General features: G+C 44.3%; 3 protein-coding genes across 3 annotated transcripts; 1 reads left to right on the top strand and 2 right to left on the bottom strand.

The window, feature by feature from the left end:
• Positions 1-2,312: 2,312 nt before the first annotated feature.
• On the top strand, positions 2,313-5,137 carry zbedx (zinc finger BED-type containing X). Its single transcript, XM_076086087.1, has 2 exons — positions 2,313-2,702; positions 3,017-5,137. The coding sequence occupies exons 1-2, from the start codon at positions 2,481-2,483 to the stop codon at positions 4,727-4,729; spliced, it is 1,935 nt and encodes a 644-aa protein (XP_075942202.1). The 5' UTR covers positions 2,313-2,480; the 3' UTR covers positions 4,730-5,137.
• Positions 5,138-6,082: 945 nt separating this feature from the next.
• aimp2 (aminoacyl tRNA synthetase complex interacting multifunctional protein 2) lies at positions 6,083-9,469 on the bottom strand. Its single transcript, XM_076086088.1, has 4 exons — positions 9,202-9,469; positions 7,850-8,068; positions 7,243-7,477; positions 6,083-6,929 (listed from the first exon to the last, which is right to left on the bottom strand). The coding sequence occupies exons 1-4, from the start codon at positions 9,328-9,330 to the stop codon at positions 6,541-6,543; spliced, it is 972 nt and encodes a 323-aa protein (XP_075942203.1). The 5' UTR covers positions 9,331-9,469; the 3' UTR covers positions 6,083-6,540.
• Positions 9,470-14,345: 4,876 nt separating this feature from the next.
• pvalb8 (parvalbumin 8) lies at positions 14,346-16,251 on the bottom strand. The gene is made up of 4 exons (XM_076080773.1): positions 16,191-16,251; positions 15,601-15,733; positions 15,353-15,462; positions 14,346-14,890 (listed from the first exon to the last, which is right to left on the bottom strand). The coding sequence occupies exons 1-4, from the start codon at positions 16,249-16,251 to the stop codon at positions 14,865-14,867; spliced, it is 330 nt and encodes a 109-aa protein (XP_075936888.1). The 3' UTR covers positions 14,346-14,864.
• Between the last annotated feature and the right edge of the window lie 419 nt (positions 16,252-16,670).

The raw sequence follows: 16,670 nt of genomic DNA, 5'->3' as shown, positions 1-16,670 counted from the left end.
CTGATGCTCAAAACCAACTGGTTGCAGCTGTGACTGTGAGAGAACACCAGTTGTGCCCACTCCAGAGGCTCCACGCAGGACGGCACAAGCGCAACATCGTGTACCAATTAAGAGCACTCCAAACCTCCTCAGTCTTCTGTTTTCCCCCTTTACCTTTGTCTCAAAACTATTTTCTCTGTTCCTACACAGACAGCGCCTCTGTTAAAATCCGAGAGAACTATACGTCAGTGGCTCTAAAGTGAGACCCCACCCTCTCCAAATCTAACCAATGGAGGTGCTGTTGATTAAAGAAAGAAACGAAAATCCCGGTGACATTACAATTTAAAATTGAATCGCTAATGCATTGAAAACATGTGGAAGCTTTGGGGAAATATGAATTAGCTAAACAATCTGTCTCTCAACTGAGACATTTGGAAACTCTCTACTGAATTCTGAAGATATTACCAAAACTGCCGCGTGGATGAGGTTGGGGGTTGGGGAGAGAAATACGGAGAGGTTTGGACACAACGGTCCTTCTCTGTGGTGCACTAACGCCAAACAGCCAGCCCTCCCTCGGAACAGAGCATTAAAAAAAGCAATTAGATGTTTGGTGAGCTCGTGTTATCACACAGCACATCACTCAGGTTCATCTGATTTCCCAAGATCATACCGAGAGGATGCTGAAAGTAAATGATAGAAAGATAAGTAAGGTGTGAACGGCAATGTGTGTCCCACTAAAGCAAAATAAAATGAATAAAGTAAAGTGAATAATGTGGCATAACATTTTAAGGGGAAAACATAGTGAAGAGAATATAATGAATGTGAATAACTTGCAAAATCTCCATGTCTCACTCAAACTCTTCTCTCCCCGGCTTCTGACTTTGAACATATAGCGGACAAATTGGTTTACTAAACAGGCAAAAAGAAACACCATTCATGCCAACTGGATCTTGTTGGTGTTGCCAGTCTGGTTTCTGTGGAAATCTGACCAGCAGGCTGGTTAATTTCACCCTGCAGTTCATCCTAGAATAAGAATTGGCTCTATTCCTTTGTCACATTTATAGAAAAAACAGCTTTCACAAGTCAAACCACTGGAGGACACCTGAGAGGCCCTGCAATACAGGTGAAGTAGTGCGAGCAGGGAACAAAGAGTGGTATGAGGTTAAGACAAGGTCTGGTTGTGTGTGAAGCTGTTTGTACTTCTAGGCTTCTATTTCTCAGAGTATCCGTCTCTCTTGTTTTAATTCCTTTGGGTAAGTTAGTGCCCTTTTAGAGCCAAGTTCCCACATGAATGAATGAGCATCACAAGTAAGTTCTGATCTTTAAAGATCCCTTCCAGACATATTTTAAAACATATGAAAATACTCTACTTGGAATAAACGTTTGTGTGTTATTTTGTGCAACAATTACCATGTTAAAGATTATTCTATCTGCTCCTCCCGCCTTGAAAAACACAGAATCTACAGTAGGCTATATGCAACTATGATTTGTTTCAAAATGTTTTACTAAATAGACACAAGACCTACCTCTCTATAAAGTCCATTCTCAGTGTGTTCAAGTACACATGTGTGCTACACATACTGGACCACGATTGGCTCACGGACCAGCTGTGACGTCACATGATCGCGCTCATCTGTCCACATGCTAAACCTTTGCCCTTCAACGGATGAATGTGAAAACAGCATTATAGTGTAAAACTCTGCACATACATTATTATGCACAGTGAGTCTAAAGCATCACGGTGAAGAAGCAATCAGAGGAGCACAGTATTGAACAGAGGGGGACTTTAAATGCTATGAATATATTTATAATAGAACAGTTAGAGAACTGTCAGCTGCAATGTTTTCATTTAGTGAAAGAATAAGCCGGACAATGTGCAACCCAACATTTTTTTATTTTATTTTTTTACTTTTTATGCATTTCAAAATGAAATATACAACTGTGATAGATCATGATAAGTAATTTAATTCCTATTTCTTTGTTTCTGACTAAATATATTTCTCCTTCTATAGCTGTTTTTTGTTGTGATTGCTGCTCAAATGGTCATTTACATTTTACTGTATTGTCTCTATTGAATAAAACCTGACTGCATGTTTTTTAATTCAATGTCTCAATTAAAACGTTGTGCCTTCCGCTGCCCTGCAGGTGGCGCCAAACCCTCAGCAGCGCCAGAGAAAAAGGAAACGCTGGTAAAAGTACTTCCAGCGAATGCGAGTAAAAGCCACAAGGAGAGGACCGTGACGTAATGGCGAGCTCGCCCGTGTGAGTACGACGCATGCGCCTCGCTCCACCGTGGCCATTCTCTCAATTGGCTGTCGCGGACTCTCAACGCGCATGTGCGAAAACGAGGAGTGACGACAGTGTCCGCTCCTCGTTCGCTCACTGGGCCACATCTGAACAAAGGCCTGCCCCTTTTCATGAGGATTTCTCTACCGCCATCGTTACTTTACGTGTAATCACGATTACTAAATTGGATTACGATACTTTTATTATATTTCCAGATGTCGACAACGGCGGAGATAATGTCCGAAATGCATGTTGATCACCAAGAAGGCAGCGGCGAGATCAAATCGGCCATGCATACTTGGCGTTATCGCCACCATTTCACGTACAAGGCAGATCAAGGGAAAAATATCATCGTCCAGTGTAATCTGTGTCTGCCGAGGGTTAACCTGCTCTCCACGTCGAAAACCTCCACGTCAAACCTGAAGAAGCATTTAGACGTGAGTAACACTCGTTGATCCCCCTGTAATGACATCCTGTAACCGTCAGGTTCACGTTTTAAATGAATGAATACTTAGTGATAAATAACGTTACATTGGAGCTGCGTGTTGATTACCGACTCGTGGCGCTGGAGGCGCTTTATTTTTCTCCTTCGCTGGACAAACAAAAACAAAAATAATTTCACAAGTGGCATTTTGAGTTTTTTTCTTTTCCCTTTGCATGTTAAGTTTATAAACTAATAGAAACTGAGAACATACAAATGGCACGTGTCCAACAAACTGACATGAGCCCTTGTGGGCGTTTCGTCCTGCAGAGAACCCACTTGGGCTGTGAAGCCAGGCCCGATGTCAAGAGGGGGAGGAAGAAAGAAGAGCTCAACGGTGAGGAGAGCCGGCACTGCCAACTCAAAAGGCTGAAAGCGGAAATCATCTCCAAGTGCATGACCCAAGCGAAGATCGACGAGCTGATTTTCAACTTCATCGTGGAGGACTGCCAGTCGTTTTACGTGCTCGAGCAGCCTGGCTTCAGGAAGCTGGTTTCGGGCTTAACTGGGGGGCTGAAGTCCATGGACAGGGTGACCTTGTTTACAAAGGTGGACCAGGGTTTCTCCAGGATGCGGGAGGAGCTGATGGCCAAACTCAGCAGCATCCTGTACGTGTGCACCACGGCCGACATCTGGACGGCCAACAACAGAAGCTTCTTCGGGATGACCTGCCAATGGATCGACAGGCATTCTCTGGAGAGGAAGTCCGCCGCCCTGGGGTTCGCCCGGCTGCAGGGCCGAATCACGCACGACACCATCGCCGGGCGGATACACGACATCCACGTGGCGTACAACATCGAGAGCAAAGTTCAGACCACGGTCACGGACAACGGCAGCCCCTTCGTCAGCGTGTTCAAGGAGTTCGCCTTGGACAGCCCGGAGAGCGACGACGACATCGGCTTCTACGAGAACGTGAACGCCGTGCTGGAGGGCGAGCCGGAGCAGGACATGCTCCTGTTCCTGCCCACCGTGCAGCGCTGCGCGTCGCACACCCTGGAGCTCATCGTCACGGAGGACTTCTGGCAGGCCGTGTCACAGGGGCCCATGTGCCAGCTGCATTACAGCACAATGGCCAAGGTGTACTCCCTATGGAGCAAATGCCACCACCTCCAGGTGGGCATGGACGCAGCGGACGCAATCGGAAAGATGGCCCTGGTCGTGCCCGCCGTCATACGCTGGAACGTGGAGTACTGCGCCGTGCAGAAGATCGTCTCGCTCACCGAGCAGGAGCTGACGGAGCTGGGCGCCCGCCTGGAGGTCCCGCGCCTGCAGCCGGAGGAGATGGCCTTCCTCAAAGAATACGTGACCGTGTTCCACCCGCTCGCTTTTGCACTTGAACTTTTCCAAGCGGAGCAGAAGTGCTACCTGGGTCTGGTCATCCCGACCGTGCTCAGTCTGAAGAACAAGCTGAGCGAGCAGAAGGATTCGGCGAACTACTTCGGCGACGTCATCGGCGCCATCGTGGTGGCCATCGACGCGCGGTTCCTGGAGCTGTTCGCCAGCACGGAGGCGAAAATTGCGACGGCGACGACGCCGCAGTTTCGCCTGTGGTGGATGGCCGCCTCCGACCGGGAGGAGATGTGCTCCCTGCTGGCCACAGAGGCCTCCCAGATAGATCCCGGCATCATGATCGAGGCCAACTCCACCCGGAGCGTGTCGACCATCGAGTCGGAAGACGACTTCTTCAGCTACGGGTCTGTGAAGCCCGCCATTCAGATCCAGCAACGGGGCGTGACGGAGGAGATCCGCAAGTACGTCGAAGGAACGGGGAAGAGCCTCGAGTGCCTTCAGGACTTCCCCAGGATGAAGCAGCTCTTCCTCAAATACAACACCACGCTGCCGTCCACGGCCCCCATCCAGCGCCTCTTCAGTCAGAAAGGCAACCTGGTCACCTCGCAGAGGAACTTCCTGACCGACGACTACTTTGAACGCATTCAGCTTTTGAGATACAACAGTCACGTGTGCGCGTTGCTCACAGAGTGAAAACATTAGACGGCGTGCGTCTCCTCTCGGCCTTTTAATTGATGCAGAATCAAAACCATATTGTGCTTAAAAAAAACCCTGAGCAATATTTTATTTCAGACAATTTAGCCCGTATGTGTTAATATTCTTCCCGTATCTTGTTTGATAGGCACAGCATATATCTCCCGACTCCTGAATGGCTTAATGAAAATACCTTAATTGACAATCATGGACAATGACATTCGAGGACCGCTTATACTAACAAAAGCATCTTTCTATCTAGCTATTGTTGTGATTTGAAGTAGCCACAGGGTTAAACTGAAGTGATTTTTGTCTTTCAGTTCAGTTAGTTTTTTCTACAGGTGCTCAATGAGAATGCATCTCCTGTCTGTATGTTTTATATCATATATAAAGAGACAAGGAAAGAGACTTATTTGTTTCTGTCTGCATCTTGCTTCTTTGCAGTTTGTTAACTAAAGTAATTGGATTAGAGAAGTGCATCAACAGATACGGATCACCGTTTTTTTAAAAGAAGTCAGTTTGTGTCACACGTCAAAAACGTGTATTCAGCGCCACGCGTCCACATGTCAGTTAAAAGCGCTGGTCTTGTCAGACAGCTGCCTGGAGACCAGCAGGAGGCTGTGAGAGCACACAAACACACTCAAACACAGACTCTGCGAGGGCCCGAGCTGACATGACAACTTCTGAGAGATGTCAAACCCAGAGAGCGTGAAACGCCCTGGGATTTGCTTTTTCTTCTTTTCGACACCATTGCATGTGTGCATCTTTATGTATGTATTCTAGTCTTTCTTTGACTTTGCCTGCCAGAGAGAGATTTAGGTTTAAAACTCTCCTGCTGTGGAACTGCCCTCACTGCTCTAAAGTCTGCTCTGCTTGAGAGACAGAGTGTTGGGATTCTATTCAACAACACACCAGCTGATAAGGGAAACAGCAGCTTCATAACCCATAATTCCCTTACTTTGTATTTGCTTTAGTATCCTCCTCACTGTGTTAATGTGTTCGTTTGTTGCAGTCGTCCAATGACAACACTGGAGCACTCGGTAGGGAGGACACAGATTGCCACCAGATATTTTACACTGTCCAGAGACATGGAAGCCAGGTAAAGATATTTCCAAAATGTGATTTTTCCCTACCTTCCACTTCTTGTACGGTGGGACAAGGTACAGCCCTGACTCTGGATCAGCAGGTGAAGGAAGTTACTGAATGACTACATTATCTTCAAACTATATGACAATCCTGCCACCTGTAGGACACAGAGGTGCACTTCAGTAAGACACGTTAGTTGTTTTTTTTAAAGGAAATTTGCTATTAAATTGATCGAACATTCAAATAAAACAAACCCCAGGTCGCAGCTCAAAGTTTGATCCAAAGTGGAAGTTTTAATGGTTTAAAATAAAACAACGGTGCAAAGTATTACCCATGAGAACACCTAGTAATACCTGTCAGCACACACATTTAGAACAGGGTCATGTTAGGCACAAAGTGGGTGGAAAGTGTACAGAGTGTGTTACTTCTGTCAGTACCTTTGATTTAATCCGTCACCAAGCCCTCGTCTTTACTGTCCTCCCATGCTTCCTCCCTAAGAATCCCTTTGTTATACAAAAGCAACATGGCAGAGACAAATATGTTACTTTCATACTCAACCATAATGCTTCTACAGAGTCTTTGTCAGTTCTGATATATTACAGTAAGGAGGGAAGCATTAGAGGGGTTCCAGACACGGCTGGGATATTTTAATAATCTAATGCCCTTCTCTCACTTTGCTCGGGTAAGACACCCTTTCTGGTTTCTGGTCCCGTGACGGCCCCCGGTCACTTCAGAAATAGCCTGGCAGGGCTGAAGTGGCCCAGGTTCTCACAGGACTTGATCCAGCGCTGGACGTTAGCGGGAGTAGAGGAGGCGGGGCCGCTTTGCAGCACGCAGCAATAGCAGGCTATGTCGGCCAGGGAGAACTCTGGCCCGGCCAGCCAGGGGCCGCGGCCCAGAGCGGAGTTGAGGGCCCGCAGGACGGCGGCCCGCTCCTTGGCGCTGCCCTCCGCCAGCTGGAAGAAAGCCGTGTCCACCCAGCTGTCCACCAGCGTGGCCACGGCCGGGTCACTGGGGTAGGGAGACAGCAGCTTGAAGAGGAAGCGCGCCACGTTGGCCTCGCCCTCGACGGGACACATGTTCTGGATGCTGAACTTCATCTGCAGTTTGGGGACTGATGTGTGCAAAAGGATAAACATGTTTCCAGGTAAACAAGGGCACAAGCATTTACCCTATCCATGTCAATATGTTATTGATAACATGAACGCAACACTTAGAAATAGCATTCCTAAAACACAATGACTATTTGTTTTATAATCTAACCGTCTACACACAGTAACAAAACATTTCATCTAAATTATCCAGCATTGTCGTGGAGCTCCTTGCTAGTTGTTTACCAGGGCCACGTGGCACCAGCGTATCAACCTAGTTCAAGTACAGTATGGACATACTGTCTGTTTTCATTCACTACAAGATTTGTGAATTACCATCTTTCCATATGAGGGTGAAGCCCAGCTGGAACATCTGGCGGGCATAGCTGTCTGCGTGGCGTGGGCCGAGGCAGGACAGGAGCTGTGGCGGCACGCTGGCGGTTGAGGAGTGGACGTGGACGGTGGAGAGCACTCGATAGCGCTGACACAGCACACTGTGGAGCACCAGCAGGGTCAGAGGGGGCTGCGCCGGGTTGGCGTTTATGACGATATCTCGGAGAGCACCGAGATCCTTGTGACATAAACAAGATGACAAGGTAAATAGTCGAATCATCCGGAAATAACTGACGTAATACAATATGTGTCTACTCTAACTAGGACAATCCAGCATGCACAAACTGCAATCACACCATGAAATGTGCTTCAAGACAAATTCCAAAACAAACAAGTTGTGCAGGTTAGCAAGGTATTAATCACTTCTAATGACAGGTATGATGGCCGTGATCAGGACAACATCTACAGTTGCTGCCCCAGAGAAGATAAAGTCAAAGTATGTCAGTTGCAAGAAACAGGTTCTGCCAGTACATATTTCATGCAGAATATCACTTTAGTATAATACTCACTAGTTAAACTGAATTCACTAGTTTCATGCCGAGACTCTCACCTTGCCCAACAGCGTGTCCAGGTCTGTGACGCCTTTGAAGGTTGTGGAGGCGGGGCTTTGGGATGAGAGGCTGCTGCTGACTGTCAGGTCCAGATCGGCATCCGGGGTGGACACCGTCTTGGCCAGGCCCTCCACCGCTGCCTTCAGCTCGTACAGCTTCCTCATGATCTCATCCTGTCGGGCCTCCAGAGCTTTGACTGCAGGGTCCACTTCGCCATTCTGGGGACACAGAAAGAGTCGCTCGTTTAGGCTGAAACCGCAAATGGGTGAAAGCATTCACTGTTTTTTTAGAATTTGAGCACAATCCTGCAGCAGTTTTACAACCTGGGTGTTAGCTGGTGTCCCAACGTTTAACGGACTGCACAGATAACAGATTCAGTGTTGAGAACATATTTAACATATCCCAGGTCAATGGTTATTGGCTTATAAAGGCTGCTGGTAATTTGTGCCACAATGTCTACTCCAGATTAAAGTCAACAGTGAACAACACACTGCAGGGTTAGAGGAAGTACTCAGACACACAAGTAAAAGTATCATAATCACACTGCAAAAATACTCCATTACAAGTAAACGTCCTGCATTAAAAATATTACTTATCGATAACTATGTAATACTAGCTAAATGTACGTTAAGTATCAAAAGTAAATGTACTCATGCACTTTTATATGCAGTATTAATATTGCTGATGTCATGTGTAAGTAGCATTTTACTGTGGTAGTTTCATATAACGTTACCATCGGTTATGTAGTTTAATCTATAAAAATAAATCATATTTTATGTCTATTACAATGCATGTATATATTTGAATGTGTAAAGTAACTAGTCATAGCTGTCATATTAATGCAGTAGAGTAACAAGTAATAAAAACATAGCTTTAAATTGAAGTGCAGCGCGAGTATAATAAAATGGCATGAAATACTCAAATAGACTAACGGTAGAAAACTGTATTTAAGTAATGTTACAGTAACCTAACCTGTTAAGGACCATGAGAAGACATGCCATCGTGATGTGCACTAAGGATTAGTAATAACGACAGTGTAAACATATGGACCAATATAAAAATGGACTAATATACTCCATTATAAAAACATTAATACAACATTAATCTTTAAACGTCGGAACAGTGGAGACGTGCAGTAACGTTAGTTGTTGCATCAGCCACAACTGAGCTAATTTTCCTGACAAGCTAACTTGGCTAGCTAGCGAACTTGGCTAACGTAAGCTAATGCTAACACACCGCGGGAGATGCACAGTTATCAAAACGAGTTCTGGGCAACAACGAGGGCAAAATACAACCTACAGGAAAAAAAAAAAGAATTAACCGTGTCGAAATGAAATCAGTTAAGAGTTACCTGAAGCGCGTGCTCAGACGTGCTGCTGTTTCCTTGCTGCGCGTGGACATTTCGTAAGTTGTACATGCAGGTTGGTAAATCTGTCGTTATGAGGCTCCGACAGACGGGCTTTACCTGGTACATGGACATGGCGGAGGACAGCTAGTGCTCTGTCAGAGACAAACAGTTTACTTCAAAATCCCGAACACAAGACGTCTTCTTCTGGGGCTGTGATGTTGACAGGCAGCAGCAGCGGCCACCGACGCTCACGTTCACACAGGAAGGAGGCCACGGTGACCTCACATCCGGTGAAAGTAAAATTAGTTATATGAATTCGTTTGAGATTACACAGTAAATTACCTTTTCATACACTGTTTTAATATTCACACAGTTGTGTTAAAACCATCCAGATTCACAGTTACATCGCGCACCGCCACATCTCTCGCTGCGCGTGTCATCGCACGTGCACTAGAGGGCGCCACAGTATAATTTCTCACATTCCCATTTCTGTAAAATGATTGCGGGAGGTCAGCAGTCAACAGAGGAGTCGGTCGTACTTGAGTGAACTTCTGCACTTAACCATGACTCAACTAAGGCAGACTGATTCAAAGATGATGATGCAAAGTAGGGTTTAATCTGTGGAGTCGTGAAATAATCATAATAATTATAATCTCAGTAATATCAGTACAATGGACAATATGTCGTTTAATTTTAATTTTGTACGATTGTTTTTCTTTTATACAAGAGAAAGCATCTTGTTGTGAGGTTTTTACATCATACCTGTAGAGACGTCACAGTGCATTTGAATTGTACATGTGGTATACTTCCTAGGTTAACCGTTTTATGAGCAGGCATTTCTTTGACATTTAGCAAAGAATGACTGTTTTATAGTTTTTCATGCCATCCACGAAGGCCTTCCATATCTACGCTACAAATAGTTCAGTCTATAAACTTAAATAAATACGTTTTTACTAATAAATATATATATAAATAATACAAGTTTTATTTTTCAATTATTCCATAAAGAATGGTATAATCAATAAGTATGTGATACAATGTTCAAATGTGTATATTTGTATGTGTATATGTATATGAATGTGACTTTTGTTTAAACCTTGTGTGTGAGCTTGCATGTGCACAACTGTGTATGTGTGACTATACAAGAGTCTGCTAGTCAACGGTCTATAGTCACCTATAGTACCTCATCTTTAAGGACAGATTAGGAGGAATATAAGTAAGAGATAACGTAACATTTTCTTTCCAAATATACATTACTATAGTCTACCATGGCAGTTAATACGTAGTAGAGTTTTGTACCTTGAGACTCATGCAGTCTGTCTGCTTTTTGTTTTCTCGTGTCTCGCCTGACATCACCATCACTGTGATCTCCTGGGTTCAAATAGACAAAGTTTTTTTTTTAGATGCGACTGCTTCAGTCCTACAGCAGTCAACCTGTAACACAGATCAAAATCAATTAGCTCAGTCTAGCCTCTGTTATTCAATCACAAGGGATTGAATCAAACCTGGCAGCTCTACAGAGGTAATGGTCGGATCTGATGGCCAGAGTAAGACCCGAGAAAGAAACTGAGACTATACAGAGGGAGCTGAAACCTGACAGTTCACAGTAGTTCTCTAAATCATGGAGGAACAAGGGACGTGGAAGTCTATCCTGTCAGGCTGTGGGTAACATGGGTGTAGGGTGGGGAGTGACAAAGGCCTTGTCCTGTCAGTTACAGTCTTACTGGGTCACCGACATAGATAAATAGTGTGTGAACTGATGCAATGAATACTTTACTTAGAGATGCTTACACTGCCTGAGAGGAATGCATTTAGTAATTTTGGGAAATACACTCATTTGCTCTCCGGCAGAGAGTTGAATAAGATAACTAATTCCATTTGTAAACTCCAAAACGTAAATCAAACGTTTGCTTTGAACACGTCTTATAAATTGGACGTGGTACACAGGTTCAGTGTAGTTATTGAATCTCACTAACTTGAATATTAATATCACGGTTAAGATGCACTATAGGGCATTAAGTTCATAGAAGGAACCATCATATCACTGTACATGTGGAGTACTCAGTCCACAGGTGTGCTGGGAAAGGATGACGTTGATACTCAAGGCTTGTTGTTGTTGTTGGTTATTTGAACAGCTTTAAAGAGATTAAAGGCATGTACTCATTTGTAGGTGTAGTATTAGTCGATGACGATACACTTTGACCGTAAACTACATTTTAAGACGCAGACAAGTAATGTCTGAGCTTCTGATCGCACCATGCGTGTAATGCAAGTTTATGAAGTATGTAAGTGCTTTTGTGGCATTTGTTGTTTGGTGTTTACTGACCAAACTCCACCGGGACACAGACATCTTCTCCAATCATTTGCCTCCATTATAGTCGAAGTATGTTTGTCCAGGACTCTCGCCATCTTATCTTATTGTGCCCTCTCATTTGGGAAAAGTCAGCAAAGTACCCGTCTACCTCTCCACGACAGCCATTACTCAGTCTGAGGGTGAGTCAGCAACATGTGACAGCTGTTCAGGGGATTAGGCAGGGTGTGGCTTTTAGTTGCAAATTTAAGTCGAGTGAATAGATGTGTATATATATATATATATATATATATATATATATATATATATATATAAATAAAACATCAATTAGCGGATATGTAAACAATACGCTCAAGGCAGGGTGGAAATAGATTTCTAGAAATCGCCTTCCACGAAGGCCCTGTGTGTATCAGGGGTGGCCATTGATATGTGCGTGGCCTATCATTCATTAATGAAGGGAAGCTGCACGCAGACATCATAGGCAAAGGCTTAGGACTAATGCTTGTTGGAGAACAGAGGCAATGCTGTCATCCCCTGCATTATGGATGGAGTTCCTGCACAGAGCTCACAAAGCCCATTCAGTCATCCTAACACGGCAGTTAAATCTTTCACGATGTTCCTCCCTGTTCAGACGATCGGGTAGCAACATCTCTGAGACCTCCAGGCTCCGAAAAGACTGTGGAGCGAGTCAAAATATGATCAGTGTGTGTCACGGCAGGCGCTGGACGCAGAGCGGAACGTCCAAATGGTTCAACTTCCTTTCACCGCGTTTGCTTGAGCACTTCGGTTTGTTATCGGTTGAAGATGGGGTGCACATTAAAGTTTCACACAGACTTAATCAGTAAGGGGAGCCTGACACTCCTTTCTTGATATGAGTTTTTGGTGACAATGAAGCGAGGACATCAATTATTGAAGAGACAAGCAGACGAGGCCCATGTGTCCATCCTCAAGTGCCCTTCCAGACCAGTCACATGGTACAGTATTAGTAGTCCCACAAAACGTTTCAATATAAAAGCAGTTAAGTTAAAGTGAAGTAAAAGTAAGTTAATCGTTAAGTCAAGTTTGCTGCTAGCGAGTGCTTAATTTCTTCCGAATCCTTTGTTTGTTACCTAATGCTGCATCCTAACATTTGAAGGTGACTACTACTACTGTTACCACTTCTATGACCTGTACTACTGAATTCAGCCCTGATGACATTTCCATTGCATTTTTTTTTGTAACCTTAATTCTTAGAATGCAAAACAACACCCTCATTGATCACATAGATGGTGTAGAATAGATACGGGTTGTAGTGTAAGGAATATTCCTCATCCCCAAAATATATTCTAATGGCATGAGCCCCAGAACATGTATTTACTCTACTGTTTAAGATTTCGCTTTATTCCCATCAACAGAATAAATAGTTCAAAGGAACTCAGATTTTAACGTGCGTTACATACTCAATGTCCAACCTGCAGTCCAATATGAGCAAAATGTTGTTTTGTCATGTTGCTCATATTGTCAGCCCCCCAGGACTGTCGGACATTATTGGCCTGTCAGAGCTGTGCTGTCGTAGAGAGAAACAGAGCTACACACAGAGTCTCTCTCTCTCTCTCTCTCTCTCTCTCTCTCTCTCTCTCTCTCTCTCTCTCTCTCTCCCTCTCTCCCTCCGCCCTTGAGACCAGGTAATCTGCTTGTCACATTATCATGTTCTGCTGTCCCACCGCAACACATCCAGCAGTCAGTGTCGACCTGTTGGCTCACATTTCCTTCCTGTTTACCACTCGCTTCTCTTGACCCGCAGGGGTCACTGCTCCGTCGTGTGTCCTGTGGCTATAGTGTTACCTACTGGCTTCCCCAACCCTTGTCCTTATATATATAAGGACACACAGGCAGTATGTGCATGGCTGAATAAGGAACACTATCATTATTACAGCACACCATCTGAATCAAACAGCAGGTGTGACTACACATCCTGCACTGGTGACTACGACCTCATGCTAATATCAGGGTATGCCCTGTAGTTCTGAGTAGCAGGTGTCTGCTGTAATAGTCAGGTTCCCCCTGTAATATACAGGTAATTGAAATGACACTAAGCTGGAACCACTGCAAGAACGCGTGGTGCTCTGTATTTTGGCGCCTCTTGTGGGTGGGTAAATAGGGAAGCAGTTGTTAATTTTAATCCCATGAATCCTGTAAGTGCTATTTAATGTCTCTCGGAGGGAGGATGCGGAGCTGTTCGATGGTCAGTCTTCTGTCTGAGAGTTTGTGTGAGTGTAATAACTCTCCTTTAATATATCCTGAACAAGCTCTCCTGAGCTATCAAGGCAAACCTGGCAGGGGAGTACATGTGAGGCTAGCATCCACAGCTATAGCTTTCTGCAGAGTTTGCAATCTTCTTCTGTGCATCGCACACATCTACACGCTCACACTGGTGCATATATTAACATCCACCCTGATGTGGGTTCATGTGCATATTTGGGATTATGTCTGCTTGCATGGAGTGCCGTCTGTGTCTGATCTCATATTTGATTTTTGCAAATTCATTAGGATGTGTGTGTGGGTGTGTTTTTTGTTGCTCTAGCCTGAGACACACCAAGGCTCAGCTGGGTTTATTTACATAGCTGAGGTCAGGTGTCACTCGATCCAGTCGCAGTGACACTCAGGTGGTCATCAAGGTCACCACGTCTGCTTTTTCTCTGTGCTAGCTCTATGAATCTATAACCTCTCGCTCTCTCTCACACACACACACACACACACACACACACACACACACACACACACACACCTGTACTGTATGTACACCTCAATCAGAAACCCTGTGTTTTCAGGACACGTTTCACGAGAAGATATAAGGACTTGTGTGTTTGTTTTGTGCATGGGCACATCTGGATCAGCATGTGGATACATGAATTCCCACTTCATAAAAGTTAATGAGACTTGTGCATATGAAACAGTTCAACACTCCCTTGATCACCATACTGTGTATTTTTCTTGCCATGCCACCGTGTGTCACCTCAAACCACATACGTATGAGTAAAAGACATTCAGAAACACACAAAGCTGTTGAATATAAATAAGGAAAAATAGCCTCAAGATTTGGATTTTATTCTTTTATTTTGTCAGTAATTTGGGAAATTTTACATTGATTTGGGAAATACAGCTTTATGATATGTTTAAAATATGGAAAACAAATTATGATGTGAATGTGGATGACTATGGACTGGAACGAGTCTTGAAAAAAAAAAAAAAAACAGATTCAAAAGTTTTTATCTAACCAGATGGAAAATAATAAAACTAAGTGAGCCCTTGAAGCAGTGGAGGAGGGGCGGGTTGAGGGGGGTCAGAACGACCTGGAGCGATGGAGTCCAGTTGTTTAAGACAAGACCATGGCCTGGAACTCTGAGGAGAAAAGAAACACAAATTGATCAGATGATTATTCACCTCATCTGTCTGACACCTAACTCTAAAATATGTGTATTTTATATTTGGTAACATGACGGATATGATCCATTAGAGAGAGCACGGTGGTGCAAAACTTCACTGCCACTGTGCTTTTAACATTTCGTTAACACGATAAGTCTAACAAACTAAAATGTAAAATCGCAGATGGTCAAAAGCAACATTGTTGGGGTAATTATCATGGCTGCTTGTTTGATTTTAGTACTGGAATATATAACTGTCTCTCCTTCAAGCACCCTGAAAACCAGACTTCCCTAATAATACAACACATTTAGTCAATCTGCATTCTATTTAAAAATGTAAAATGTGGAGAATTGTTTCCTAAAGCGTCGTGGTTTTCTAGTTACAGATACACACATGCATGTCTGGCATAATATATCAAATAGATGTGGATCCACTCACCGTCTGCTCCAATCCGGCCGTCGCTATCGTCATCAGCAGCACACAGGAATTCCTTCGTCTCCTTGTCGGACAGAACGCGTGCCCCAGGGGAAAACCTCTGGAGGAAAAACCTGGCGTACACAGAGAGACACAAGTTAGAGGTAACAACTGGACGCACAGCAACAGCCACAAAGCCAGAAGTCAGGATCCTTTACATCCTGGGCACAATATATAAATGTCTGTAGTTAGTGAACTGGCTGCTCGCTTACTTGAGCTCTTCCTCCTCAACAAAACCGCTGCCATCATTGTCCAGGATCCCGAAAACCTTCTTCACTTCCTGGGGGCTCTTCTTGGTGAGGCCGCACTGCTGGAAAAACTTCCTGTGGCAGAAGGAGTCCGGTGCTGGAGGAGAATATAGAGAGCAGAGTCAGGAACTTCAACATTTAGTGCTGGTTCAAACACTGGAAACACGACAATGACTGATGTGGTATTAGTAAGTGTGACATACATAGTATGGAGAAAATATTGCTCCTGAATCTGTTTCATTTTTTAAAAAGGTTTGAGGAGCAAATGTTTAATCATCCTTCTCCTCCAGTGATAATAATACTAACAGGATCATATCTAGTCTCTCTTTAGCTTGAGGCTTGTGCCCAATTGATGCTCAAGAAATCTCTTAACCTGCACCTCAGGTTATTCTGTACTTCAACTTTAATGTCAACATTTTGCAGTCTTCCAGTTGGCCATCAAATAGAGACAACCCTATTGACTGAGCAGGCTCCAGTAGAAAGACTGTATAGAACTAAAGAAAGCAAAAAGATCCAACAAAGAGAGCAATAATGATATTGGTGGAAGACGATACCTTGGCAGTCCTTGATAGCACTGTCGATGGCATCAGCGGAAAGGATAGATGAGAGCGACATTTTATTCCTGTAGGAGGAACAACCGTGGTGAATTATTAACACATGTAGCCAGGTACAGAAGCAAACCCTCTAACTTGACACTGATGGAGAGTAAAATGTGTGCCGGTGTCAACACTGACATTGAGAAGTCAGCGGCCATGAAAGTCAGCATGTACATTAATCTTTCTTCTCTGTCAAATAACGTCTCATCCAATGAATTAAACATGATGGAAATAACTTTTATGGAAAATAAGTACCCAATTGATTCACCTGTCCTCTAAAGTGCTCTGAATACACAGAAAATCCACATCTGCAAAGTCTTTTAAAGCAAATGAAAGTCAGCCACTTCCCATCAGCAGCGTCCTCTCTGAATCCACCCAGCAACTCACCGTGTTTAGGGGGTTCTCGCCCGGTTGGTGATCCAGCAGAGAGGAAAGCGG

Source organism: Anarhichas minor, unplaced genomic scaffold (genome assembly GCF_050575085.1).
Source record: "Anarhichas minor isolate MPS153535 unplaced genomic scaffold, ASM5057508v1 ptg000007l, whole genome shotgun sequence".
Classification (NCBI taxonomy): domain Eukaryota; kingdom Metazoa; phylum Chordata; class Actinopteri; order Perciformes; family Anarhichadidae; genus Anarhichas; species Anarhichas minor.
The sequence above is the reverse complement of the archived record's forward strand: the minus strand, read 5'-3'. Positions and strand labels throughout refer to the sequence as shown.